General features: G+C 47.9%; 10 protein-coding genes and 1 pseudogene across 10 annotated transcripts, besides 25 other annotated features; all 11 read left to right on the top strand.

The window, feature by feature from the left end:
• Positions 1-174: part of a sequence feature (areas merged during assembly that could not be assigned to a particular haplotype. This can correspond to areas where the two haplotypes were merged or to regions with more than two copies in the genome that were merged during assembly.) that runs on past the window's edge.
• On the top strand, positions 116-1,135 carry Tc00.1047053510659.180 (hypothetical protein, conserved; the record flags this gene model as incomplete). Its single annotated transcript, XM_813360.1, has 1 exon — positions 116-1,135. The coding sequence occupies one exon, from the start codon at positions 116-118 to the stop codon at positions 1,133-1,135; it is 1,020 nt and encodes a 339-aa protein (XP_818453.1).
• Positions 175-1,543: a sequence feature (heterozygous, non-Esmeraldo-like haplotype).
• Positions 1,221-1,304: a sequence feature (A-rich).
• Positions 1,350-1,420: a sequence feature (A-rich).
• Positions 1,502-1,521: a microsatellite.
• Positions 1,544-1,859: a sequence feature (areas merged during assembly that could not be assigned to a particular haplotype. This can correspond to areas where the two haplotypes were merged or to regions with more than two copies in the genome that were merged during assembly.).
• On the top strand, positions 1,602-3,218 carry Tc00.1047053510659.170 (hypothetical protein, conserved; the record flags this gene model as incomplete). Its single annotated transcript, XM_813359.1, has 1 exon — positions 1,602-3,218. One exon carries the CDS (start codon positions 1,602-1,604, stop codon positions 3,216-3,218), a length of 1,617 nt encoding a protein of 538 aa, XP_818452.1.
• Positions 1,860-2,314: a sequence feature (heterozygous, non-Esmeraldo-like haplotype).
• Positions 2,315-2,517: a sequence feature (areas merged during assembly that could not be assigned to a particular haplotype. This can correspond to areas where the two haplotypes were merged or to regions with more than two copies in the genome that were merged during assembly.).
• Positions 2,518-2,995: a sequence feature (haploid, Esmeraldo-like haplotype).
• Positions 2,996-7,694: a sequence feature (heterozygous, non-Esmeraldo-like haplotype).
• Positions 3,637-3,657: a sequence feature (AT_rich).
• Tc00.1047053510659.140 lies at positions 3,785-6,904 on the top strand (annotated as a pseudogene).
• Tc00.1047053510659.130 (hypothetical protein, conserved) lies at positions 6,956-10,423 on the top strand (the record flags this gene model as incomplete). Its single annotated transcript, XM_813358.1, has 1 exon — positions 6,956-10,423. One exon carries the CDS (start codon positions 6,956-6,958, stop codon positions 10,421-10,423), a length of 3,468 nt encoding a protein of 1,155 aa, XP_818451.1.
• Positions 7,695-11,733: a sequence feature (haploid, Esmeraldo-like haplotype).
• Positions 10,670-10,693: a microsatellite.
• Positions 10,985-11,004: a microsatellite.
• Tc00.1047053510659.120 (hypothetical protein, conserved) lies at positions 11,034-12,677 on the top strand (the record flags this gene model as incomplete). Its single annotated transcript, XM_813357.1, has 1 exon — positions 11,034-12,677. The coding sequence occupies one exon, from the start codon at positions 11,034-11,036 to the stop codon at positions 12,675-12,677; it is 1,644 nt and encodes a 547-aa protein (XP_818450.1).
• Positions 11,734-11,995: a sequence feature (haploid, non-Esmeraldo-like haplotype).
• Positions 11,996-19,101: a sequence feature (heterozygous, non-Esmeraldo-like haplotype).
• Positions 13,283-13,436: a sequence feature (A-rich).
• Tc00.1047053510659.110 (hypothetical protein, conserved) lies at positions 13,572-16,691 on the top strand (the record flags this gene model as incomplete). The annotated part of the gene is made up of 1 exon (XM_813356.1): positions 13,572-16,691. The coding sequence occupies one exon, from the start codon at positions 13,572-13,574 to the stop codon at positions 16,689-16,691; it is 3,120 nt and encodes a 1,039-aa protein (XP_818449.1).
• Positions 15,083-15,146: a sequence feature (CT-rich).
• Positions 16,877-16,902: a microsatellite.
• Positions 17,132-17,161: a sequence feature (AT_rich).
• Positions 17,177-18,796, top strand: Tc00.1047053510659.104 (poly(ADP-ribose) glycohydrolase, putative; the record flags this gene model as incomplete). The annotated part of the gene is made up of 1 exon (XM_813369.1): positions 17,177-18,796. The coding sequence occupies one exon, from the start codon at positions 17,177-17,179 to the stop codon at positions 18,794-18,796; it is 1,620 nt and encodes a 539-aa protein (XP_818462.1).
• Positions 18,971-18,995: a microsatellite.
• Positions 19,043-19,417, top strand: Tc00.1047053510659.100 (hypothetical protein, conserved; the record flags this gene model as incomplete). Its single annotated transcript, XM_813355.1, has 1 exon — positions 19,043-19,417. One exon carries the CDS (start codon positions 19,043-19,045, stop codon positions 19,415-19,417), a length of 375 nt encoding a protein of 124 aa, XP_818448.1.
• Positions 19,102-19,128: a sequence feature (haploid, non-Esmeraldo-like haplotype).
• Positions 19,129-19,945: a sequence feature (areas merged during assembly that could not be assigned to a particular haplotype. This can correspond to areas where the two haplotypes were merged or to regions with more than two copies in the genome that were merged during assembly.).
• On the top strand, positions 19,830-21,605 carry Tc00.1047053510659.90 (hypothetical protein, conserved; the record flags this gene model as incomplete). Its single annotated transcript, XM_813354.1, has 1 exon — positions 19,830-21,605. One exon carries the CDS (start codon positions 19,830-19,832, stop codon positions 21,603-21,605), a length of 1,776 nt encoding a protein of 591 aa, XP_818447.1.
• Positions 19,946-24,653: part of a sequence feature (heterozygous, non-Esmeraldo-like haplotype) that runs on past the window's edge.
• Positions 22,155-22,191: a sequence feature (A-rich).
• On the top strand, positions 22,279-23,958 carry Tc00.1047053510659.80 (hypothetical protein, conserved; the record flags this gene model as incomplete). The annotated part of the gene is made up of 1 exon (XM_813353.1): positions 22,279-23,958. One exon carries the CDS (start codon positions 22,279-22,281, stop codon positions 23,956-23,958), a length of 1,680 nt encoding a protein of 559 aa, XP_818446.1.
• Positions 24,200-24,625, top strand: Tc00.1047053510659.74 (hypothetical protein, conserved; the record flags this gene model as incomplete). Its single annotated transcript, XM_813368.1, has 1 exon — positions 24,200-24,625. One exon carries the CDS (start codon positions 24,200-24,202, stop codon positions 24,623-24,625), a length of 426 nt encoding a protein of 141 aa, XP_818461.1.

Below are 24,653 nucleotides of genomic sequence, written 5' to 3'. Positions count from 1 at the left end.
TATAAAACGAGGGGCAATGACATCTTTTTATGACTATTTGTTATGAATCTGCATGACTTTTTCCTTGTCTGCTTCTTTTGCTCCCATTATTCGTTTATTTGTGAGGAAGGAACACATGCGTCGCACCCTGAGGTTCAGAGCGGGGTTCCTGCAAAACCTGAACTCCGGCAAGAACAATTTCTTTACATCACTCTGGAATAAACCGCAGACCCGGGACGAGCGCGTAAAGGAGTACGTGCCTGAGGTCCTTGCGGAGAGTTTAGAAGAGCAGCGAGCTGTGTTGGAGGAGAGCACTTCCCGTGACGTTATTGTGGAGCTGGGGCACAAGGTGCTCCGGGAAATTGAAAACAAGAGTCCCACGCCCAGTATAGCTCCTCATCTGAACAAGATTATTCAGGAATACGGCTCCAAGGATCTCATTGCTCAGAGACCACTTAGTTATTTGTTGTACCCGAGTTCAACACTGATTGGGGGGCAGCTGCCAAATGAGCTGGTGGCGAACTTTTCGGACAACCTCCGGAGCCTCGTGGAGGAAGTGGAACGGAACGGATGTTCCGCCAGACACAAATCTGTTAAGGGAGAGAAAAAAGAAAAAGACAAAACGAAGAAGGAAGAAGATGTCTCGCATGAGACTAGTAGCAGCGGGGCCAACGGTGAGAATTTGTCCTCCGCTTTAAAATCTGGCCCTGTGGTTATGGCATCAAAGGAGGAACATGAGCCAATGGACATTACACTTTTCGTGAGGATAATTTCTGCAATGGCCCTGGCCAACGTGCAACATGGGGACTGGAACAACGCCGTGCGCTGTGTAGATGTAGCCATTGCTCATGTTGTGGAACAGTCGCGGTTGGGAGGGCTTCTTGGTATGAAGGCCGGGATTTTGGTTTATCAGAAAAAGTACGAGGAGGCGGTGGAGTGTGCAAACTTAGCCGTAGAGGCTTCGGGAAACATTCAGGGTTATATTCATGGTGCTTTTGCGTTGCGTATCCTTAAAAGGCCCGCGGAAGCAGTGCAACTTCTTGAGAGGGGACGAGAACAGCATCCAATGAACACGCAACTTCTGGCGCAGATGGAAGGAGCGCAGAAGGATTTGGAGCATATGGCGAAGGTTGCTAAGACGATGATTAGCACTTGAGGGGGGATATTGGGGAGCATTGGAGATTTATAAAGAGGGATGGAGAGAGAGAGAGAGAGTATAGTTCCAGTTGTTCACATGTCGTTTTTATTCTTGTTTCTTCCCTTCTCTTTGTCTTTTCCCTTTTCTTCTCTTTCTGTCACTCATTTTCTCTATTTTTTTTTCTTTTGTCTGGTTGGAGTGCATATGTGCTGTTGGCGTTAGAGAGTGGAGGTCGTTTTATTTTTTGTTTTTTTTTTTGCACGTGTGTGTGCTTCTGGTGTCGTTTCTTTCTTTTTTTTTTTTCCCTGTTGCTCGATTTGTTTTCTGTGGGTGGTTGATCCTCGTGCATTTTGCATCTTGTTTTACTTTGTTCACTTTTTTCTTTGTGTGTGTGTGTGTGTGTGGTCTGGCGAGCACCTGCAAAACAAAGGAAAAAGGAGTTCTCTTTGCACGTGTCAACTTGTTTACGTCGTGACGGCGTGTTATGACGGCCGAAGGCGCCGAGCGGCATCAAGATGCTGGCAATTCGAACGGCCTTTACGCCGTGTCAAAGAAGACGTTGACGAAAAGGAGGGAATCATGTGCACGTCATTCTTCTCTAGTTTCACTCAATTGTCATGACGGTAGTGATGAGAGTTGTCTGAAGTTTTTTATTATTTTCCGCATGGAACAGCACGAGGTGGAGGTGGTGTGGTCCTACCCACTCCCTTTTGCCGCGGTGGAGGCGAGGCACCCGAAGTTTTTAGAGTTTGTCTACTCCAACTCCGGCAATTCGTACTCTGTGGAGGACCTCAGCCACACATTTGTTATGACGGATGGGCACGGGGTTCGCATGTACGGGCACTGCACAGCCTTCGTGAATGGAGAAGCAGCTGTTAGTCTCTCACCATATCCCTGGTGTCGTTTTTTTGCACAACTTGCCACACTCTTTCGCACGAACGGGTATGACCATGGGAAGGCGATTGTGGAAGCGCTTTGTAGGAGCCCCACACCACCATCCGGAAGTAATTTTGTGCTGTCTACCAGCATTCCCATTGTATTCCAAAGGCCATATGACAGGCTGTGTTCTTTTATTGACACATCCCCCATTGACCTGATTAATATATTTCCGGAGACGGAGACGTTGTTTTCCGTCTTGGCCGATTTATTGCTGGAAAAGCGTGTTATCGTAGTTGGGCCGAATTTTGGCCTTGTCTCGCACGTAGTGATGTCGCTGCAAAGCCTCATCTCTCCTTTTGATTGGATGCATATTTTGGCTCCCATTTTACCGAGTAGTCTTATGGACGTCTTGGCAGCCCCGACGCCATATCTTGTAGGCATTCTCAACTCACAGATTCCACTGTTGGAGCGCGTGCCCATTGAGAATTGCGTGTTGATTCACTTGGGATCCACTGGAATCTGCGAAGGCGTACGCTACCACAATGAAGAAAAGCACTCGCTGCCCAATTCAGGAACCTTCAGTGCACTTTGGATAGGCTATACAACTTTCAAGATGCGGGACCCGCATGAGCGGACGGCACGGGATCTTTGCAGTCTTTTTCTAACTTATTATGCTGCATTATTAGGTGGTATTGGGATTTGTGGTGCGGGGGCCCACACGCTTTCCAATGCAAGTCCAAAGGACGTCCCGTTCTATAAGTCGCTTATGAACACGCAATGCTACAGCGCTCTTACAGAAACAATTCAGGAGGCTTTGGCTGATAAGAATCATGCGTGGATAAACAATGAATTTTGTGTTGCACTTGTCCGAGGACACGCGAAGATCTACCCTCAACATTACCAGCAACTTATTTTCGAGGAAAACAAGGGAGTTGAATACACGACTCGTTACGAAAATTGCTTTGGAAGTAGAGAAGAACTGACAGCACTTTCTGCCGCGATTCACGGATGTGGAGGACATCAAATGGGCGCTGGTAGGTTGTTTTGTCAGTGTCTGCGCGGTCTGATGAAACATCTGGTGTGCTTGAAGGATCACTCTGTTTTGGTGACGCTAGAAGCCTCCAGTTTTGCTAGGGGCTATGGGGATTACGACTCTGACCCTCGGTACAGTCCTGATTTTGTTGAGATGATGGTTGTCCAACCGTCCAATGACACAAAGTGATGCTCACCATCACCAATAAGGTGGCTGGGGTTTAATGAACGAAGATTGGAGACGTTTTAAGCATCACGGACACACCTCCCCAGAGTGGAGGGGGGAAAGGGACAAAAATGAGGAAAGGAGCCGAGACCCTCAACGTGCGCTCTACCCCTGTGTCTATATTCCTACCACCAGCACCACCACACGTGTATATCCTTTCCTTCAGTAAGAGTTTGGATGTGAGTGAGCTTTTTTATTATTATTGGTATTATCTTTTTTATCTTGCACATGTGAATTGCGTTCCCACTTTTCTGATTGCACTCATGCACTTTTTTTTTTTTTTTTTGCGGTGATGACGAAAGTGAAGAGGTCGAAACCACTTTTTTTTTTTTTCTTTTTGGAAGGGGGCTGCAGGAGCCGCTAGTGCTGGTGGTGGTGGTGGATTTAAAATATATTTTTTTTTCACTTCTTTTTGTGTGTGTTCGTGTTGTTCTCTCCCTCCCACGGGCAAGGGAGAAGAAGTGCGAGACATCAAGGAAGGGGTGTGAGCGGGTTTTTTGCGAGAGCATTTTAGGGAGTTGTTTTCATGCGTCGTGGAGGAAATATCTTGCAGACTGTCGCAGGCCGCTATGCGGTGTGGTCACAGCTGCGGTTCATGTCTTCAACCCCATGTCAATTGCAGGGATCACGTGTTGGGCATTACCGCCCCTTCTCCTCGGAGGATGAGGTGCAGCTGGCGGCAGTACTCACGACAAAACCGCGGCACGTTGCGCGTTACGTGCGTCAGTCGATGCTTCATTCCCGGCGGCGGATCACACAGTTCCGCAACAGCGTCACCTTCTTGATGATTGCGCTGCAGTCCAAACTGCAAAAGGGTGAGATTGCCCCGGACGATGCGTTGGCGCTGGCGGAAAGCCTCATGAGGGAGTGCGTTGACCTCCGCCAAGGAGACATGGCGCATTTGCTTTTTCGTGCCTCTATTCGCTTTCGGAGGTATGGAATGAAGATTGGGTTTCAGCTGGTGAAGCATCTCTTTGACTCATATCGTACCGATAACGCGAAGGATCTTATGAAAAACATGGCGGATGAACTGCGCGGCGAAGAGTCTCTCAAGATGCTTGCAGTCGTTGCGTATCAGTTTGCCGGAGAATACGACGAGGCGCGTGAACTGCTTCAGGAAATTCCGCAAGAGCGGCTTGTGACCTCGGACTACACAGCACTCATTGAAGCATACGGCATGACATCCAGGTACGATGAAATTATGAATCTTGTGCGACAACTTTTTTCTACGCATAAAGCCAACCAGGGTTATTTGGATTTGGATGCCATCTTATCCACAGGTCTTGTGGCAATCCGTGGTGACAACAATGGGATGGAACAACTGAAGGAAATGGCCTTGGAACACAGGGTCAGGCTTTCAGAAAAAGCCATAGGGGCGATCATGCGATCTCGTTTGACCAGCGCAAAGTCAGCAGCGGAGGTTTACAATCTAGAAGAGGCACTTCGCCATGAGTTGGCGGTGCAAACACTCGGCATGGCTGCTGAGACGGCTGTTATTGCAAGGTGCAGCGAACTCCTTTCAAGAAGTCAAAAGTCCGGGGATGATGTCATGCTGCGAAAGGTGCAGCACTTGGAAAGTGTCGTGGAAGAGTGCGTGGTGAATGACACTGTGGATGATATCGAGCCGTCGTACCTGCTCTCATTGATCAAGGGGTATGGTGTGTTGGGTCGTTTTGAGGATATGAATCGTTGTTTTACCTCCTTGAAGGAAGCGGGGGTTGTGCGAGATCATCGTCTTTACGACGAGATGCTGCGTTGGTATGCGCATGCCTATAATCTAAAGGAAGTCATTGCCTCTAAAGGAAGAAATGCAAGAAAGACAAATTTTTCACACGGCTCAGACCTATCAACATGTCTTCCGCGTTCTTGACAAGTATTACCCTCGAATGGTGGAAAAGTACATGAATGAAATGCGTAATAAGGGAATCCAGATTGAGTCCTTTATGTACCCAACACTTTTGCGTGTCTTTGGGGAATTGCAAGATTTCCACATGGTGGAACAACTCTACCGAGAAATCAAGAGCAAGGTCGCGATGGGCAACACAAACGTCTTCTCCGCTGCTGTTGTTGTCCAGCTTCTCAAGTCTTATCAAAATGATATGGAAAGATGTAATTCGATCATCCACGAAGCTGAAAATTATGGCCTTTTGGCGAATGAGCTTGTGCAGGCGGAGATTGTGCAGTTTTATTCGGTTCATAACCGTTATGACTACCTCCACGCATTGGTGTCACGTCTGCCGTACAAGTCCCCAGACATGTACCGTGTTCTTCTTCGCGATGCCGCGAAGCGTAAGGACCGCCGTACCTTTAATGCACTTCTGAAAGAGATGCAGGAAAATCAGGTCGTTATCAATGAACGCATCTTTGGAGTTGTTGTTTTAGCGTTGGGGTACTTTAATGACTTGGATGGGGTCAAACGTTACTTCCACGAGGCCCTTATGAATAATGCGGTACGAACTCCGCTGTTTTTCGCTCTTGCAGCTTCTGCCTTTGCCCGCCTGGGTGACACGCAGGCGGTGGATGAGTGTTGGCGTGACCTTGTTGAGTCCAAGGTGACCATTACAATGCCTGTGTACAACAAGTTTCTTGATCTCTACATGGCAAACAATAATGTGGAGAAGGTGCAGCAGATACTGAACACCATGATGAAGCTCGTGCCGCCCAACCCCGTTACAGCCACAACAGTCGTTGATATGCTTGGCAAAATGGGACGCCTTGAAGAAATGGAGTCCGTCTTGGAAGAGATGTCGCGGTCTACCAACGCGGTTCCAACGCAAGTGACATATCATCAGGCAATGAACGCCTACGCAAAGACTGGGGATGTGGCAAAGATGGAGGCCATGCGGGCGAAGATGAAAGAAGAAGGGTTTCAGGAAAATCATGTCACTTTTAACATTTTATTTGAAGGGTATGGACGCGCAAAACGGTATGAACATATCAAAGAGTTGGTGGAGGAACGCAGGAGCAAGCAGATCCCTATGGAAGAGTTTGGTTACATGGGACTCCTCAACATATATTCACGTGCTCGTATGGTGGAAGAGACGTCAAAACTTGTGGAGGAAATGGTTGCCAGTGGTGTGCCCTTTACAAGTCGAATGTTGTCGGCAGTGGCATCGAGCTTCAGCCACATTGGTGACATTCCGAAGATGGAGCATTATATCTCACTCCTTCTTTCTCACCCTGAATGCCGTCATCGGGATGTGGAGTCTATTTATCTCATCTACTCCAAGATGCGGGACACAGTTAAACTACAAGAGCTACTAGACACTGAGAATTTGCCCAAAACGCAGTTTATTTACAATATCTGCGTTGCGGCATTTGCGCGGTCAGGGGAGCACACTAAGGTGGCGACCCTCCTGACACAAATGGAGGAAAAAGGGTTCTTCCTCACACGCAATACAAGCATAACACTTAGCTCCCTCCTGCTCAAGGCCGGAAAACTGGAGTTGGCGCAGACGGTGCTAAAATGGAAGGGATGTGCTCCACATAGGGACGAAGAGGAGGGAGATGAACTGGCAGCAGATGAATCTCAACTCCTTCGAGCTGATAATGATGTCTCATCATCATCATCGTCGCTGATTCCAGAAACAACGAGAGATGAAGCAGCTGCTGTTGTGACCGTCGGTGGTGGTGGTGTGACTGCATCCTAGTTGTAATTGACACATTTTCTTTTTTTTTTTTTCAATAATTATTTAGGGGTGATGAGCCGCGAGGCGTCGCGCTGTTTTAACCATAAAAAGTCCCACCTTCCATTCTTTACGCACGGTCTCCGCCTTTTTCTTTGTCGTGTGTATGTATGTGTCCGCCAATATATATATATTGGAGGCACATTTGGCTTTGCTCTCTTCTTCGTTCTCCTTTGTGTGTTTGCCGTTCTCCGTTTGGTGAGGGGGAGTTTTGGGGGCCTCAAAGAGAAGATCTTCTTCTTGTTGCGTTTAACGAAGGCAATGCATCTTCCAATGAAGCAGGACGGTGCCGCGATGGCTGTCCCCGCGGACGTCAGTTTTGACGCTGCGGTGCAGCGTACTAACGATGACAGTGTCGTGAGCAAACGCTCGGCGGTGTTCCATGGGTACTTTGAGGATCCGTATCTTCGACATTTTGTGCGAAAGTTCTCTCGGCGTTCCCCGTTGATAAATCGTGGGTACTATTTGCGTATGCTGGTCATTACGGATCTTATTGAGAAATGCATTTGTCACCTTCAATGCGCTGACCCCTCCATTGCGGCACCCGTGCAGGTTATCTCCCTTGGCGCCGGATACGACACTCTCGCCATGCGTCTTAAAGAAGAACCCCAATACGCCAATGTGCACTTTTACGAGGTTGACTTTCCATCGGTCATGCAGTCCAAGTCGGAATTGGTGCGGGCAGCTCCAAAAGGCGCCTTTAAGGAGGACTTGGTTGCGGAACCGGCACAAGAACTGGTGAAACTGCATGGAAACAATTACCGTGCGATTGGAGTGGATTTACGTGGCACGGAACACGACCTGATTAACTCCCTAATGAAGGCATCGCAGTACTTTTCCCCCAATCATCCCACAGTTCTCTTCGCCGAATGCGTCATGCAATACATGCCCCCGTCTTCCGCAGCTGATCTCATCAAGCTTATAGCATGCTCCTTTTCGAGGGCTATATTCGTTGCGTACGATCAGGTGAATCCGGCAGATAGCTTTGGTAATGTGATGCAAGTTTCCCTCCGTGCTAAAGGCAGTCCATTACTTGGGCTTGCAGAAACTCCAGGAAAAACAGCAATGCTTCGCCGTGCCCTTGAATGCAGGATGCAAGAAGCGCGTTTTGCAAATTTCCACGAACTTTCGCGGCATTATCTGATGGGGGATGAGCGGCAGCGTGTTGAGGCACTAGAGCCATTTGATGAGGCGGAAGAATGGTGTGAGATGTGTGAACACTACGGCATCACGATGGCTACGACATCGCATGAAGTTGGCATGCCTGCCCATCCAGCTTTTAAGGAAACGCCAAGCGAGACAACAACAGAAGGCTCAGAGGAAGTGGCGCAATCCCTTGTGCGTGTTGAAAAGTGGCCAAGGGGTCGTTTTGGTTTTGAAGGTTGGGGCAATGGACAGGCGTTTTCAGAGAAACTTTCGTCTGGTGATGTAATCATTGTGTCATTCGGTGGCTTTTCTGCCACGCGGAGCCATCAGAGGACGAACACAGTGTATGTTCATAGTCTTCGTGAAGGTGATTGCAAAGTCATCACTGCAGCTTCCAGTGTTGAACCACCCACTCTCGTGTTTCATTCTTTCAGTCGTGTAGCGCGTGGGGTCTACGTTGTGCTTGGTGGCCGCACAAATCCCAAGGATGTAACGATGGATGCGTACCTGCTGCAGCTGGAGCTACCCGAAGAAACTGAGGAGCTGCAAAAAACACATCTATTGGCTCTGTGGACAAAACTCGTGCCTGTGGCAGAAGCCAATAAGCTCCCGGAGGCGCGTTACCGTCATGCAGCAACGACTGTCGAGAATAGAACAAAGGAGGAATTGGAACGGCCTATTTTTGTTTTTGGAGGTCGTAATGGGGCAGGCCATTTTTTGAACGATGCGTGGATGGCGACAGTTTGTGGCGAGAAGATACATTGGAAGCATTTGCCACTTACAGGAGATATCCCGCCGCCGTGTTGCTCCAGCGCCGTTATTGATCTTCCTTCCACCACCGCCGTGTTGCTTAGCGGTGGCTTGATGGCAGGCGATGTTTGCGAGGGTGCCGTATGGCGTGTGAATTGGACGAAAGGCAATTGTCGCAGAATGCCATACACGGTGTTCCCGCGTTTTTCTCATACCATGTGCCACGTGGAGGTGGGCGGTGTGGCGTGTGTGCTTGCCCTTGGCGGCTCGACCTGTCGGCCACGCGAAGGACATCCGTCTGCGGTTCTCCTCAACCCTGAAACAGGTGAGGCAGCATGCGTGCTAGCACTTCCCCCAGAATGCCCAACGTGGACCCGACACTGCTGCATCTCACTGGGCAATGGTGTTGTAGCGGTTTTTGGTGGTGGTTTCACGTGTTTCTCATTTGGCACCTTTGCTGCCAAGCCGTTGTTTCTTCTCCTGGGCGAAAGGAGCGACTGGCATGTGACCAAACAGCCCAAAACAGCGGTGCATTTGTCTCAATCGTCCCCATCTCCTCTTCTTTCACGTAAACGGCCCGCCGTTGAGGCCCAGCCGTTCAGCAAGGAGGCCTTTTTGGCACTTGTACGTCAACCAAATCGACCTGTTGTATTCCGCAAAGTTAATATGGGCCGCTGTGTCGACCTTTGGGCAAACCCAACGTACTTGAAGGAGGCAGAGAAGAACACGATAGTTTCGGTTCATGTTGCTCGAGAAACTTACTTGCTTGACTTTGTAAAAAAAAATTTTACTTTCCGGCATGTATCTTTTGGTTCGCTGGTGGACCACTGTGTGAAGGCAGAGGAGAATCCTCACGCGGCTGGATCCGAGGCGTGGTATCTGCGTGCGGTGGCGCCTAACATGAAAACGGAACGCGCAAATGTATGGAAGGATTTTCCAAAATTAGGAGGCGACTTTGTACTTCCACCTGCCGTGGCGGAACATGTCGAGTCCCGTATGCATCAGGCCTGTCTTCGTCTGAACGCTCCGCCCCTGCAATTGTGGACGCATTACGACACCCTTGACAATGTTCTGTGCCAGGTTGTAGGGAAAAAACGTGTTGTTCTCTTTCCTCCCAGTGAGTACAATAATCTTTACATGAGCGGCAGTTCCTCGGCTGTGCTGAATATTGATGCACCAGACTTGGGCCGATTCCCTCGCTTTGCTGACGCATGTCGCCACGCTACTGAGGTTGTGCTGGAGCCGGGAGATATGCTTTTCTTACCTTCCCTCTGGTTTCACCACATTACGACGATGGAGGGAAGTTATTCCATTAGCGTAAACGTCTTCTTTGAGCGGTTCCCCCACGAAGATTATGATAAGAAGGATTTGTATGGAAACAAAGACCTCCCAGCCGCAGCAAGACTACGCAAACGCATTGTTGAGCAGGTGCAGCAGCTTGTTTCGGAACCTTTCATAGAAAAAACAAGCGATGGAAAGCCATTACCACCAGACTTTGTTGAATTTGCACTGCGGCAGGCCATTCAGGACCTTGAGGAAATAAGTGATAACATGGCGGTTGCCCACAGGGGGAGCAAGCGTCTCTAACCGCTTGACAGCTCTGATAGCAAACTAAAAAAAAAAAGAAGATTAAGAAACGGAGAAGATTATTGTTTTCACCAAGGGCATGGAATGGGGGAAGGGGGAGCGATGGAAAAGAACATTAAAGATTTAAATATTTCTTGAATACATATGAGAAACCTTCATAATATATATTCACACATAGACACATTTAATATATGTGTCTGAAAGAATGTGTGCATGTTGTTTATTTTTTTCTTTTATTTATTTATTTTTTGTTTTGTTTTCTTTTGTTTTTTAGTTTATTTTTTTAGTCTATTTGCCCTCTACAAAGGCAAGTAGGGCGGGGGGCGGGGGGAGAAGGAATATCTACACCAAGATTTTTGGGTGGGATAGGCAAGGAGGAAATACGGGCCACATTTATCTCTTTTTTAAACACACACACACACACACTCTCTCTCTCTCCCAGGATCTCATTCTTTTCTGCGTATACGCACGAATACACTCACAGAGGAGAACATTACACGAATAAATTAAAAATAAAGGGGAATTTGAACAAGGAATTGGTGGAGGGGTACCATCGCGGTTTTATTATTATTATTATTATTTCCTCTTAACCCCTCTTGCTTCAGCGGTGATGATTTACCCACGTTTGCGGGTGGAGGTTTCTTACTCCTCCACTGTTATCATGATGTGGGTAGTTCTACTAGCTGTGATGTCATGGAACGCCAATCACTCCATGCAGAGCCTGACCATTTTGTTTCTTTCCACCGTCGCATTGACATCGCCCCACGGAGAGAGTCGAATGCTTCTTCCCATGCTGTTCTTGTCGGAACACTTGCTAGATAATCTCTTTTTATCAGGTCGATCCCCACTCGAGTTTTATGCTTCAACGCTCCTCTCCTACCTTACGCTTGTTGTTTGTCGTGCTGCAAGGAAGAGGAAATGCAATGAAAACATCTTCATTGGATCTGTCATTTGCGCCGCCGAGGTTATTGTGGTGTTGTATTTCATTTCTGAGGACTGTGTCATGTCTTTTGGGGCTGCTGCATTTGTGTTGTTAGGACTTGCGTTTTTCCTTGCCCTCCTCCCTGTTATAGGGGAAAATGAGGCCGTATTGATCAGTTCATTGGTGGGGTTTTACATTTTTGACATGGTGACAAACAACAGCCTTACTGAAGGGGAGTCATCGCCTCATGCACCCGGTCTCTTCACGAAGAAGACACACATTGCGGCACGAGGGGCTGTTATTTGTGCCATTTCTATGAATGCGGTATTGTTCCTGGGCTCTAAATGTTGTATGGTTCCCCGCGTCAACATTTCTAAATCTTCGGAAAGAGTTATCAGCGTTGAACGGATTACAATTCTCTTTTGGTCTTCATTAGTCTGCGTTGTTGCCGTCATATATTATTTGGTAGGCTTTCATCTCCGAGAAGATACGTTAATGTGGATGATAAACTATTTTACATCGGCTCGTCACCGTCCATGGATACTTTTATTGTGGGGGGGAGCAGTTCCATTGTCAGTTATATGTGTAGAGAGATTTACTGGTGGCCTGCGCAAAACAGCGAGGCGGAAATTGTTTCATTTCATCGCCGTTGTTCTCTTCACCCCTGTGGCTCTTGTGGATCCACCATTTCTGTCACTTTCACTCTCCATCGCCTCCTCAATTGCCATACTTGTGGAGCTGTCCCGTTTTTATGGGGTCTACGGTTCATCCACCTTAAATGCGTTTATGCTGGAGCACATAGACGGTCGTGATTCAATCAGGGGCGCGGTGCGCACGCATATTTATCTCATTTATGGACTGGGCCTCTCCATGATGCTGCGTTTCCGTTACGAGCGACCAGAACCGGTATTGGAGTTTTCAAGTTGGATGGAGCTTGCAATTCATATTATTCCGGGTCTTGTTTCTCTGGGCATTGTGGACGCGTGTGCCGGCATCGTGGGAAGCACCTTCCTCCTTTCGTATCGTCGGGCTTTGGGACGGTATCTAAATAACAGCTTCTTTACCGAGCGGGCAAATTCGTCTATAACACACAAGACGACGACAGGGACATTCGGAGGTTTATTATGTGGCGTTCTATTTTGGTTGTTCATATTGTTGGTGGCGGGGAACATAAGGGAGGCGGATGCGGGGCACAGTTTTATTCTCATACTTGTTTGTAGCCTCACGGAATGTTTTATGGACGGCATAGACAACCTACAGCTCCCTTTAGTGGTGGACGGGGCCGTCCATACATTACTTGCGTTTCTCGTGCACAAAAAGAAGGCGAAATGATATTTTAAGGGACGAAAAGAAGGAATGGAAACAAAGGCAGGCAAAAAAAAAAAAAAAAACATGAAGGGAATTTTGTTCCGCAGGCGGAATACCTCAAACGGCCTAAAAAAAATTTTTTTTTCCTGTTGCTGCGATTTCTGTATGTTGTTTGTTTGTTTTTGTTTTGTTTTCTCTTTTGTTGTGGCTTCGTTTGTAGATGAGCCTTTTTCTGCACATACCTGCGTACTACCGTCAAGGTATATGTATAGTGCTCTTCCTTTTTATTTATTTTCTCCTCCTTTGGAAAAAAAAAAAAAAAAAAGAGGCATGGAAGGGAGTATGGTAGAGAAGGTAACTTTACATATCGGTGGATAGAGAATGAAGATGGTGTGGATCCGCTATGTGATTGTTTCTTTTCTGGCATGATGAGCACACACACACAGACACACACACCAAAAAGAAAAGCACTTTTTCTTTTGAAAGCAACGGAAATTGGTTGTTTTATATTCCCCGTCTCCTTTCGGCTGGAAATTGGCGAATTCTCTGTAAATGGGCGGCTGTGTTAATGCAGCGTCACAGCGCACTGTCCGTCTGGCATAGATGATTTGTTCACTTCTCCACCCCAATTTTGTCTTTTTTGTCTCATCTTTTTTTGTCCGTGTGTTTTCGGTCTTTACGTGTTTTGCTTTGGCCTTTTTTTGTTTGTTTGTTTGTCTTTGTTTTTTGTTTTGGATTATAATTGTTATTTTTTTTCTCGCTCTTTTTTTCTTTTTTTTCTTTGCGTCCCCACTTTTCCCTTCAGTCTCTTTATTGGTCTTCTTGTGTGTTATCATTGTCGATCCGAGTCTTGCTTTATTGACTTTAACGACTTTTCACAGGGAGAGGGGAAGAGAGAGTGTGTGTGTGTGTGCCTCAATGGATGGGCGCGGCAACAACTTTGCCGAAAGGGACGACGGCAGCGTGAAGGCCACAATTGCACCGCGCAGCAGTGGAATGAAACAAAGAATGGGGCAAGACGCGAAGGAAACTCATGGAAAGGTGTTGCCCGTACTTCCGTCCATCCCTGCGGCTACGCAAGCTTCGCAAAAAGGACGTCCACAAAAATACTCAGAGGCTGAAAGAAATCCGTTGGCGCTTTTGTCCTCAGAGAGCCGGGCTACAGCGGCCCGCAACACCCTGCAGGAACACTGGCGAAGTGCGTTGCTGGAGTACGAGGTTGCGCTGAGGGAATTGGTGACGAACAGCATTAATGAGCCCCCCTCGGATGTGCGTCTAACGAAGACGTTACAGGTGTATGATGCGGTGGCACGTGTTGTCGCGGATCAATCTCCCGAGTTGGCAGACATAATGAAAATGTTTCGTGTTGAGTTTTGTCGTGCCACCTTTAGCAACAGGAGTCTCAGTGATTTAATACCGTTTCAGGACACCGACGGTGTGGAAGAGGAAGTGGATGATCTTGGAAGGGCGTACTTTGATCAGGTAAGCGTGTTGCTTCGTGAAAATGCGGCACTTCGCGTGGAGGTGACTCTTGGCAACACGCGGGATAATTTGGCTCAAATGAAGCAGAAGATTGAGCACCTGGTGGAGATGAACTCCCACTACGAGAATGAACTCAATCGGTTGGTGCGGGAAAATGAACTTTTGGCCGAGAACTACCGCAAGGCTCGGGAAGAACTCCGTAAAGAAAAAGAAAGGAATCAGATCATGATAGACACCTTTGACGATGAAAAAGAGAGAATTTTACAGGAGAACAAAGACATGCAGCTGCGTCTGTGTCGGCTACGAAAATACCTCGGTGATCGAGAGTCTACGGTAGTCAAGGATGCCTACAAACAGTTAAAAGAAAAGAAAATGGAAGTCATGACACAGCTATTTGACGAGGGGGACGAGCGTGTCTCTATTCTGGTGATGCTGAGCCAGTTGGAAAGTCGTGTGAACGAGGAACTAGATAATTACGACAGGGAATCGTTGCTGTGTGAAGAATCGGAGCTGGCGGAGCGTCAGCAGCGAATGTTGAGTAGCGTCTCTGTATTGTTGGAAGAAATGCACCTGTCTGAGGTGCGCTACCTGCGTCTGGTGCCAAATACGCATTTGTTGGTTGGAGAGGAGCAGGACGAGACGGATGGTTACGTCTCACTTTTGTCTGATAAAGGGCTCTACGAGGCGCTTGTGGCGAGAGCCGAGGCGCGTGAAAGGACACTCGCGGTAACAGAGTCGGATGCAGGGGAGTCAAAGGACATTATGGCAGCAATGGTGGCAAACACTAGCATGGATTTTTTGCGTAGCGTGAGTGGCACAGTTGTGGATGACACAAGCTTCCAAATGTCTTTGCGAGAATCGAGGGATCCTACGCCGTATAAGATGGGCTCACCGGATGGAATGTCTCTTCCGCGGCCAGATTCGGAAGATGCGAAACATGAACGAAGGAACGAGGAGGTGACTGAGGACGAGAAAGAGGAACGAGAAGGAGGAAAGGGGAAAGAAAAGGAGGGACGGCGATTTGCGCAGTTGACAGGCGCAACGCCAAAGGAGGCGTGCGTGGAGTCTTTGATGCTTATCAGAAGGAAGCAAGAGGAATGGGTTGCCAATATTTTTGGATCGGCAGTGGAGAAAAAAGACTTCTTGAAACGTGTACTAAACCGCGATTCGTATCAAGGAACAATGACTGAGCAAGAGCAACTCATGCGTTACTTTATCTTGAGGCCAATGCTGGATGTCAGTGACAATAAGTTTCGATGTGGTATAGACATTTTTACAGGTCCTGGTCCACTAACACAGTCATTTCTCTGCACCGTCATGCACGTGGACCCTGTTGAGCCATTGCACGTTCCACAAGGAAGCAATTTTATGCATTTAAAGTACCGAAATCCGCTGCGGATCGAAGCGGTGAGTAAAGATCCTTCAGAAGGGGCTTTAGTTGCACCAAATACGGAAGCCGTTGAGGAGTGGGGCGGAAAAACGCCCTATGTACGTGAGGTGACGGAAGCGGTGGTTCCTGAATTGGCCGTCAGTTCTAATGTCTTTGCTGAATTGAGGCGTCCGAGTGTCTTAAAAGCCGCAGCTTCGGGGGTAAATGTGGCATCCTCCTCAACGCCATCCGCAACAGTATTTCAGCGGCTGAATCCACTTTCACCAAATCGTTCCCCGGAGTGGTTGCTCTACCAGAGCATGTTTGGAGGTTACCGCCCCCTGGCGCCACGCCTCATTGATATCTCATACATTGATCACATTCTTCTGAACTCCTGTGAACGTCACTTTGACCGTTCAGAGGAACGTTACTCGCGATGCTTCAAACAGGCGCGTGGACGAGCAACAAACAGTCAAAAGGCTTTGAATATGGCGGAACGTTTCTTCAAGGATACGTACGCATTGACAGACTTTCAGGAGTCGATTATTCGAGAATTAGAGTCTCGCTATTGCTACCCTGAACTTGTGGCAAAGTCTCTTTATGAGATTTTGTGTTTTCTTGATGCAACAATGGCCTCTCAGCCGTTGGTTGATTTGTATCTCAGTTGCATCAGGGGATTTGAATCGCCGACACGTATTCATTACATCACATATGTACTCCACCAGATAAGTGTGAATTGGCCATCATCGAATCCGGAAGAACCCGTTCTGAAGGAAGATGTCCTTACGTTGCTGGAGTATATTTACAAAAAGGTATCTGGAATAACCAGCATGGAAGCCAGCGAAATTCTTACAGAATATCACATGGCGACGCGCTCAGCCCCCATCACACTAAATTCGCTACGCAGTTATCTGGTGACAGCCATGATGCACTTTGAGGATCCACTTCTGCTCTATTTTAACGGGCTACTCAGCTACAATGCAACTTCCAGCGCTGTTGTGGAAATGAACTACGAGCAGTTCGAATTGGCTCTCAAGAGCAAGTGGGAGGAGAAAATTGAGGGGAAGTTGCTCATCCGCTACCTCGCTGCCTCGTGTGGATTCAACAAGAAGGCGGAGTTAACAACAAAAGAGTTGGCATGTGTCGCGACAAGCATGTGGAGCTCGCAATTGTGGTCAAACATGTAAACCAGCTTTGTGGGTGTGTTGTTTTTAAGTAACCCACAAATACAGTTTGATTTAGGCATGTATTATTATTATTATTGTGGTGGTTGTTGGCTATCTGTGTTTTGGGCCACCGTGAGTTGTCTGTGACAGTGAAAGGAGTCGATGACGATGGCCGCCCAGCCGCTTTTCGTTCATTGACTTTCTTTTTGTTGTTGTTGTTGTTGTTGTTGTTTTTTGGGGGGGGAAGGATATTGTCATTACACAAAAAAATTTCTCTCTTTTTCTTTTCTTCTCCCTCTCTCTAACACGCCACCCTCACAATGATGCTTTTGGGGCAGTAAAGGTGGAGCGATCATTACAATGGATCTCATTTTCTTTTGGTTTTGTCTATTATCATTCCTTTTTATTATTTTGCCTTTCCCACAAGTCAAGCAAACAGAGATCCTTTCGGAGGGAAAATCTATTTTTTTATTTTTTTATTTTTATTTTTTCTCTCACGGCGAAGAATGACTGCCCCCATCCATCGACTGCGGCAACGAACCCTCGAGTCACTTTGGGGACGCGGTGGCACAAAACAACATATGGCGGCTTCCACGGTGAGTCGCGAGGACCGCTACATCAGACTTCCGTGGTCGAGGGAAAATCAATGCACTGGGAAGCCGGCTCAGCTGCGCGGCAACTGGGACGTTATTGTTGCCATTCTCTCGGCGGACACTTCAAAAAATATGGAGAATTTTCGAGTTTTGCTCAAAAGACTTTATTTTTATGGCTCGTCCAGATTTATCTCGTGTCTCCCTTGCTTTGGGACGCTCTGTCTTGTGATTGACTCCATGACCCCGTCGGAACGTGTCGCCTTTTTTCATGTGACGCTGCCGTGGATGAAGCGCCGCGTCATTGACGGTCCGGTGGTTCTTCCGCGTGATTTACACGCCCTTTCACAAGGAGAGAGCAGGCGTTTGATCCTCACAAATGAGGAAGCCGCAACATTATTGACGTGTGGTTTCTTTTCCCTCTTTCCTGGCCGCTGCTCCAATTCCCGCTCCAAGAGTAAGTCTTCCGATAAAACTGCGTCGTTTGATTTTGCTGATTTGTTTTCTCTTGCACCTCCTGGACGTATTGAGAGTCAGGTTGCTAAAATACGATGTCTGCTACAGTACTTTATTTACTGTTCTCATCACGCAGATGCGTTGGGGACTTGTTTAGAGTTTTATCGTGTTAGTTTTTTGTCTTTTCCGGATTTGGGTAAAAGTTTAAATCCGATGCAGAGTGTAACGATGCTTGAAGAAGGACTTATTGAGGACAACTACGGGAGTCTTCAGGTTGATTTTGCCAACAAATATGTAGGCGGTGGCGTTTTAAGAACAGGATGTGTTCAAGAAGAGATTCGATTTATGATGTGTCCAGAGCTTCTTCTCTCATGTCTTTTCACTGAGCCACTCCTGGATAATGAGGTGCTGTTTATGAGCGGTGCTGGGCAGTACAGTGTTTCAGTTGGATACGCCAGTGGTTTTCGTTTCATCTGCGGCCATTCACCACACTTTGCCAAATTGGGTGCGGCTACGTCCACACCACGGGAAATATGGGTGGAATTGGTGCCAACCTCACTGCGCAATGAAAAAGACTGCACTGCCGTCATGCTACGAAACTCTTGTGTAGTTGCTATGGATGCGATCAACTATTGCGGTTGTGAGGAAAAACAGTATCTGGCGTCTTCCATAATTCGCGAAACACGAAAAGCATTTGCCGCATTTAAAGGGACACCTGACAGTATTCTGACATCTGTTCATTCTGGCCCCGTGGCAACGGGCAATTGGGGGTGTGGTGCCTTCTCTGGCGATCGTGAACTAAAAACGATGATTCAGTGGTGCGCGGCATCTGAGGCCAAACGACCACTCATCTACTCCAGTATCAATGACAGCGATTTATGTTATCGCTTTGGGCTTGTCTATAAAAAGCTGCAAGAAGAAGAGTGGACTGTCGGTGATGTATTCACGGCTCTGCTTCTCTTTTCTCAACGGTATACCACCAACCCAACGTCCTTGGAAGAAGGCAGCCTCTTTCAGTACATCCTTTCATTGAAGAACCCCCGGTGTGCTTCTTCGCACTCCGGCACAGAATTCGAGTAGGAAATGACGGGAAGGGTGATGTTACGCACAAGCGGAATTATACACGCACGCAAATACTTGCATTCAAGCGTGGGTATTTCTTTCTTTTTTTTTTTTGTCTGTAAAGGATTATATATATATATATGCCTGTTCTTTCTGGTGCTTTTTCGAATTGGCTTATTGTTGTTGTTGTTGTTGTTTGTTTGTTTGTTTGTTTGTTGGGGTGTTGACGAAACACACACAGGAATAACAAGGTGTGGCGCCATCATGCACGCCGAGGATATTGACCCCGCGACTTTCTCCCTCCGCCCGGAGCATAGGCAAAAATTTCGTCCCAATGATATTCGGCCAATTGTTCGCTCCATCATTGAGTCGCGGCTTGAGAACGAACCGTACAGGGCGGACGAAATTCAAAGTATTAGTAAAGAAATCGCCGATACGGTACGGGATAGAATTCGTACCATGGATCTGGAGCGATACAAAATCATGGTGCACTGCATGATTGGAGAGCAGCGCGGACAAGGGCTGCGTGCGGGGTGCAAAATGTTTTGGGACTCCGACACGGACGATTACTTTGAGGAGGTATACATTAACGAATACCTTTTTGCCGTCGTGACGGTGTTTGGGCTGTACCAGTACTAAGAGGCGAACTCCATTGTGAATTGGATTCTTTTTGCCGTTGCTGAGTGTTGTTTATTCCTCACTCTCTATATGATTACGCCCTGAGGGTGTGCGTCAATAAGCGTCGGGCACGCCGTGAGAGGAGGGGAAAAGATAAAAGGAGGGAATATATAAGTCAAACAAGAGCCTGGATAATGGGGAGGCCGAAAGCGGGGTTAGGGAGAGAAGATGAACATGTACAAAGCACAAATTAACTTCTTTACACACAATTCTGTTGTTGTTTTTATTGTTTTTATTTGATATGTTGTGTTATTTGTGAGCTGTGAGCGGCAATTTAATACCCTTTTCATTCTGCTTTGTTATTTATTGCTGGTCTCATTGGGCTGGATTGAGTGGGAGGAGAAGGGAAAAGCGAGAGTGAGAAGGAGGGTCGATGTTTAGGGCCAGCACCACGTCGCTGGGTGCAGCATCCAAGCGGTCTGTGAGTAATTGGTCTTCCCTCCCGTTTGACCGCCGCGACAAGTCTTTCTGGTTGGCCTTCAATGAGTATCTAGCACCGTCCATGAAGTCCGAATTCCCATTGGCAAGCGATGAGTTTCGTAAGCCCATGCTCTCCGGCCTCACCGTGCCTGGTGAGAGTGCCCTTTTGAATGGCGCCATCATCAAGGCTGCGAACGATCTGCGGGATTACTACGACAACATTTCTTTGTGGAACCCACTTTCTCTGGCATTTCAACTGGGAATTGAGGTCAGTGTGGTGATTGAGCAGCTACTGCTAGCGAAGGAGTATGGCTTGGTTTCCATGCTTTTTGTTGTCTCTTGTCGATCATGTGGATGTGATATGCTGCGTGTGGATGCCGTGCGTGAAATCTGTTTCCGCGCCACGTACCATAAAACAAATATTATTCGCTGTCCAATGTGTACAGACTGCACGGAGGTGACGGATTTGACACATGTGGGAGTTTTCTTTCAGGATTTTTCTCCACCCGAATTCCTTCGGCGAAAGTATCACCGCCTCTTCTACAGTGATGAAGCGATTCGACGTCAATTGGAAGCATATTTTTGTCCGCCAGGGGCCGCGTTTGCATTTCACATGCGTCTTCCCGAGGGTCGATATCTGATTGTAGCATCGGGAATGGGTATTCTTGTAGAGATTCAGGTTGGAACAGGGGCTGAATTCTTGGGGAAAGATTGTCCCTTTCACGCAGTAACCCTTTCATTGGGGAAATTGCTGAACGAAAACAGTGTGGACTCAGAAGGAAATGGAAGGCGACGCCGTGTGATACGTGTCAATCACGGCAAATTGGTCTTTCGTGTGTTTAACGCCACACCATACGGTAGTTATTTGGATTTCTGTGTTGCCTTTGATGAACGTCTGGAGTTCTTGGCACCACAGACTCCCCTTGTGGCGACTGTCCCCATGGTTCTGCACACTGCCTCACGAGGACTGCGATCCCCATTGTTTCATTTTTTTATTCCAAGGCCTCCTGGTACACGCACCTCCGGTGTGTATGTTCTGCATTCCTTTGCGCTCCCCAGTGAGGAATTTGATGAGCCTATCACTGCAGGCACGGAGTCTGTTCTAGCTGTCATCCGTGAGGTACATCGATACTCCTTGGAAGACCATCATGGTCTTTTGATCTCCGTAGGGCACGGCGGCAGTGTATTTGAGTCATCGTTTTTTTCCGTGACGGCAGCTCTGGCTTCGTCGCTCTGCCTTGCGCAGCGCGTCGTGACACGCCTTGGTGAAGAAGTTGCTGCCTCCTTTACATGCACTATCACAAAAGGGACCATGTACATGGCGTCCTTTCAGGGGCAATACGATGATGACGAAAATTTGCGCTCCTCATACCCCGACGTACATGTCGTTGGGCCGGTGGTGTATGCGGCCACACATCCGCCCGTTGTTTTAACAAATGACAGGGATGGCAAGGATTCCGTGCAGCCTGTTGTTCGCTGTGCGCGGATTGAGCTCCGATCAGTCTCAGAAGAGCATATGGGGGTGTGTCTTGAGCCTGCCGCCGCAGATGCGATGTTTCCATTTTTTCTTTCCTACCTTGGGGATCAACTAAAGGCTTTGCAGGTCCTCTCTGAACCACAGGCGCTGGTTCTTTTAGTGCCGCTATCGACGCTAAATGCAACAGTGACGCTGCCCTCGTTGTTAAACCCTGTCATGTACACAAAGGAGTTACGTGGGCCATTTGGTTAACGGTACGGTTCGAAAGAGGAAGATGCATATATATGTGTGTATGTGTTGACGCGTGTGCGTCAGAACGAGAAGGAGGATGTGGGGGAGGGGAACGAGGGTCAAAAAGTGGTCCAACTGCACTTGGCGCACACAAAACAAGAAGACAAAGAACACGGAAGAAAAAAAGAAAAACTGCTGACCTCGTTGGATGTTTCAGCGTCGTCGTTCCATACTCTTTTCATAGACATAGTGATTGATGTAATCTTTATCGCATATGAAGGCGTGGACTTTTTTAATTGTGAGAAGCTCACCGGAGAGATGTCATGAATTTGACTCATCGCTGGCGTTTTTTTTTTTTTGCTGTTCTTCTATTCTCCCCTCCTGGAGTTGCTTCTTATCGCTTCAGGTTGAGACTTTTCTCCGGGTGGGGCCGCCGATAGAAAAAAACCCGCCGTGGACGAAAGTATTTTTTGTTGTTTTTTTCGTTTGTTTGCTTGTCTCTGGGGAATCATTCTCTATTTCTCTTTATTCCGCCCTCTAAGACTCCATACCCATGCACACCGTGTCTGATGTTGTTGTTGTTGTTTTTGCTTCTTTTTTTTTTTTTTGCCTCCTTATGTGACCACGTCATTAATACGTGGTGGGCTGCGGAAGCCTCGAAAAGAGAAGACTTGTGGGGGTTGAGTCCAACAGTATGCGGCGCGTGTTCGACGGCCGTGGTGGCACGAGAGCCATTCCGTCACCGTGGACGATGATGGCAACCAAACCGACAAATTGCACTCAATCTCGTTGGCAATCCTTCTTCGGCGAACACCGAGCAACGGCGCGGCAGTCAAGGCAGGCGTATAGCCATCCACTGGCGCCCAAAGACCCTGCCGCACGCAACATCGTCATTCCCGACGCTGTACACGCCAAGACTCGCTCCCCAATGGCTCTTCCTGCTGAAGTGTTGCAAAAGCGAGCGCAGCGTGCGCTTCTGATGCAGCTGCAACAGAACATTGTTTGGGAGGGCACAGTCATTGATGATGAGCGGCACGAATTGATTCAACACTTTGTTAGGCTTCGTCAGAACCCCAAGTACCGGTCGTCGAAGCAAATGATGATTTTGGGGGGCCGAGAAGTACTACGGGAGCTCTTTGAGGAAGGGCATACGCCGCGGCATCTTCTTATTCGCGGTTCACAGGAGGTTCCTTCATGGGCGAAAAAGAAGGGTGTAGAAACAGAAATTGTGCGTGTCGATCGACACGTCGCGGAGGTCTGCGCCCCTGGCAACGACGGCTACATTGGTGATTTTGACATTCCTCCACCTCCAGCGAAGGAAAATCTTATTGCAAACAAGCAACGATTTGATCGCATTCTCGTGCTTGACAATGTTGACGATCCGGGTTTGTTAGGAACTTTACTGCGTGCTGCCGCTGGATTTCATTACGACGCGATTATCACAACCAATCACTGTGCTGATATTTATGATCATCGTGTGGTGCGATCGGCTCGCGGTGCCCATTTCCAGAAGGCGGTGCCGATATACACTCTTAAGGAAGAAGATGGTGATAACGTGTACGGTATGTTGAATCACATTGTACAGCGAAACAACATGTCTACTGTTTGCTTCACACCTATTGATGATGACACGGAAAAGACGAACACTGGCAAGGCACCAAATGTAGTGTTAAGCAGTTCAGTTGCTCATGCGGGCACCTTTGAAAGGGAGGCACTTTCAGAGTACTGCCATCGTTGCTTTACAACTGAGGGGACGAAGGGTCAGCTTCTCATTGCTGGTCCGAATCATAAACGTAATTCTTTGCGACGGTGGTCGAAAAGAATTACCGGCCCTGTAACACAATTGTTGCTTGATGAAGTAACGCAGACGGATTCTTTGGTTGCCCTTTCAGTTGTTATTCATGCTCTTCGACCGCATGGGAACTGGGATTATCTTCCCACAAGCGAGCCGCATGATAGTAACACTGCCACCCTGGAGCTGCAGACAATGAAGGCAAGGGTTGATATTGGCGCGGATCGGCTGGAATTGCGAGAAACGGACTTGAACCTTGACGAGGAGGAACAGGTGGAGAAGGCCCGATTTAAGAATGAGTGGATGAAGTGGAAGCGGCTGCAGCGGGGAAAAATGGGCGACTATGAACGCTGGATGGAGGCGGAAACGCAACGTGTGAGGGAAATGGCAGCAAATGAAAGGCGCCGGCAAATAATGCCTTGGGTGCGGCTGCGTTGGCGGCACCAGAAGGGGGCAGCGGGGTTGCCGCCTTCCGTGCCAAACATCATTGATGAGTATCGCATGCCACTTGATCGTGATGCCCTTCGGGAGGAAAGAGAGACAAGTACGGGTTATGTGAGGCCGGAGAACTATGACCGGTAGGGGGCTGATGTGGTTTTTGAAACCGACCACCCGTAAAAAAGTTGAAGTTGTTTTGCTGGTGATTAATTTTTGTTGTTTTTGTTGTTGTTGTTTCTTCTGCTGCCGTCAGGCACGCACAGAGCCACTTTTCACTGCGCCCCCTTCCCATGTGAATGCTTATTGTCAAAAGTTAAGGCGTATTTTATCCAAATGCCATTTGGACTCATTGCCCTCTTCCCTTGCCTTATTAGAAGGGGTAGGGATGACGCTGTACTCTATCTACATTTTTAACCGCTACGGAGACAATATCTTCTACATGCAATGGAACCGTACGAGTGCGGTACAGGAAGGAGAGGCAAGCCTTGTCGCGGGGTTCATTTACACACTGCAGCACCTGTCCTTACAACTCTCCTCTACAGGCACATCTGGGCTGAGGGCAGTGCAAACGCCATTTTATAAGCTTCATTACGCCGAAACGATGACTGGATATCGGGTTGCGCTCCTTACTTGCAGAAATGTGAGCACGGCGCTGGTGCAAGGCATATTTATTGAGATGTTTCGTGATGTTTTTCATAAAACTTTGACGAGGGATCTAAATTATCGCCACAAACCTGGGTGCATGATCACCAACCCGGATTTTGCGGAGGGGCTAGAAGCTCTTTTTCGCTCGAAGCAGTTGCTTGAATAAGGCATTACAGTTCATTTTATTGTCCTTA

The sequence above is a fragment of the Trypanosoma cruzi genome, genomic scaffold (genome assembly GCF_000209065.1).
Source record: "Trypanosoma cruzi strain CL Brener 1047053516807 genomic scaffold, whole genome shotgun sequence".
Lineage (NCBI taxonomy): Eukaryota > Euglenozoa > Kinetoplastea > Trypanosomatida > Trypanosomatidae > Trypanosoma > Trypanosoma cruzi.
This window is presented reverse-complemented; position numbering and strand designations above follow the sequence as displayed.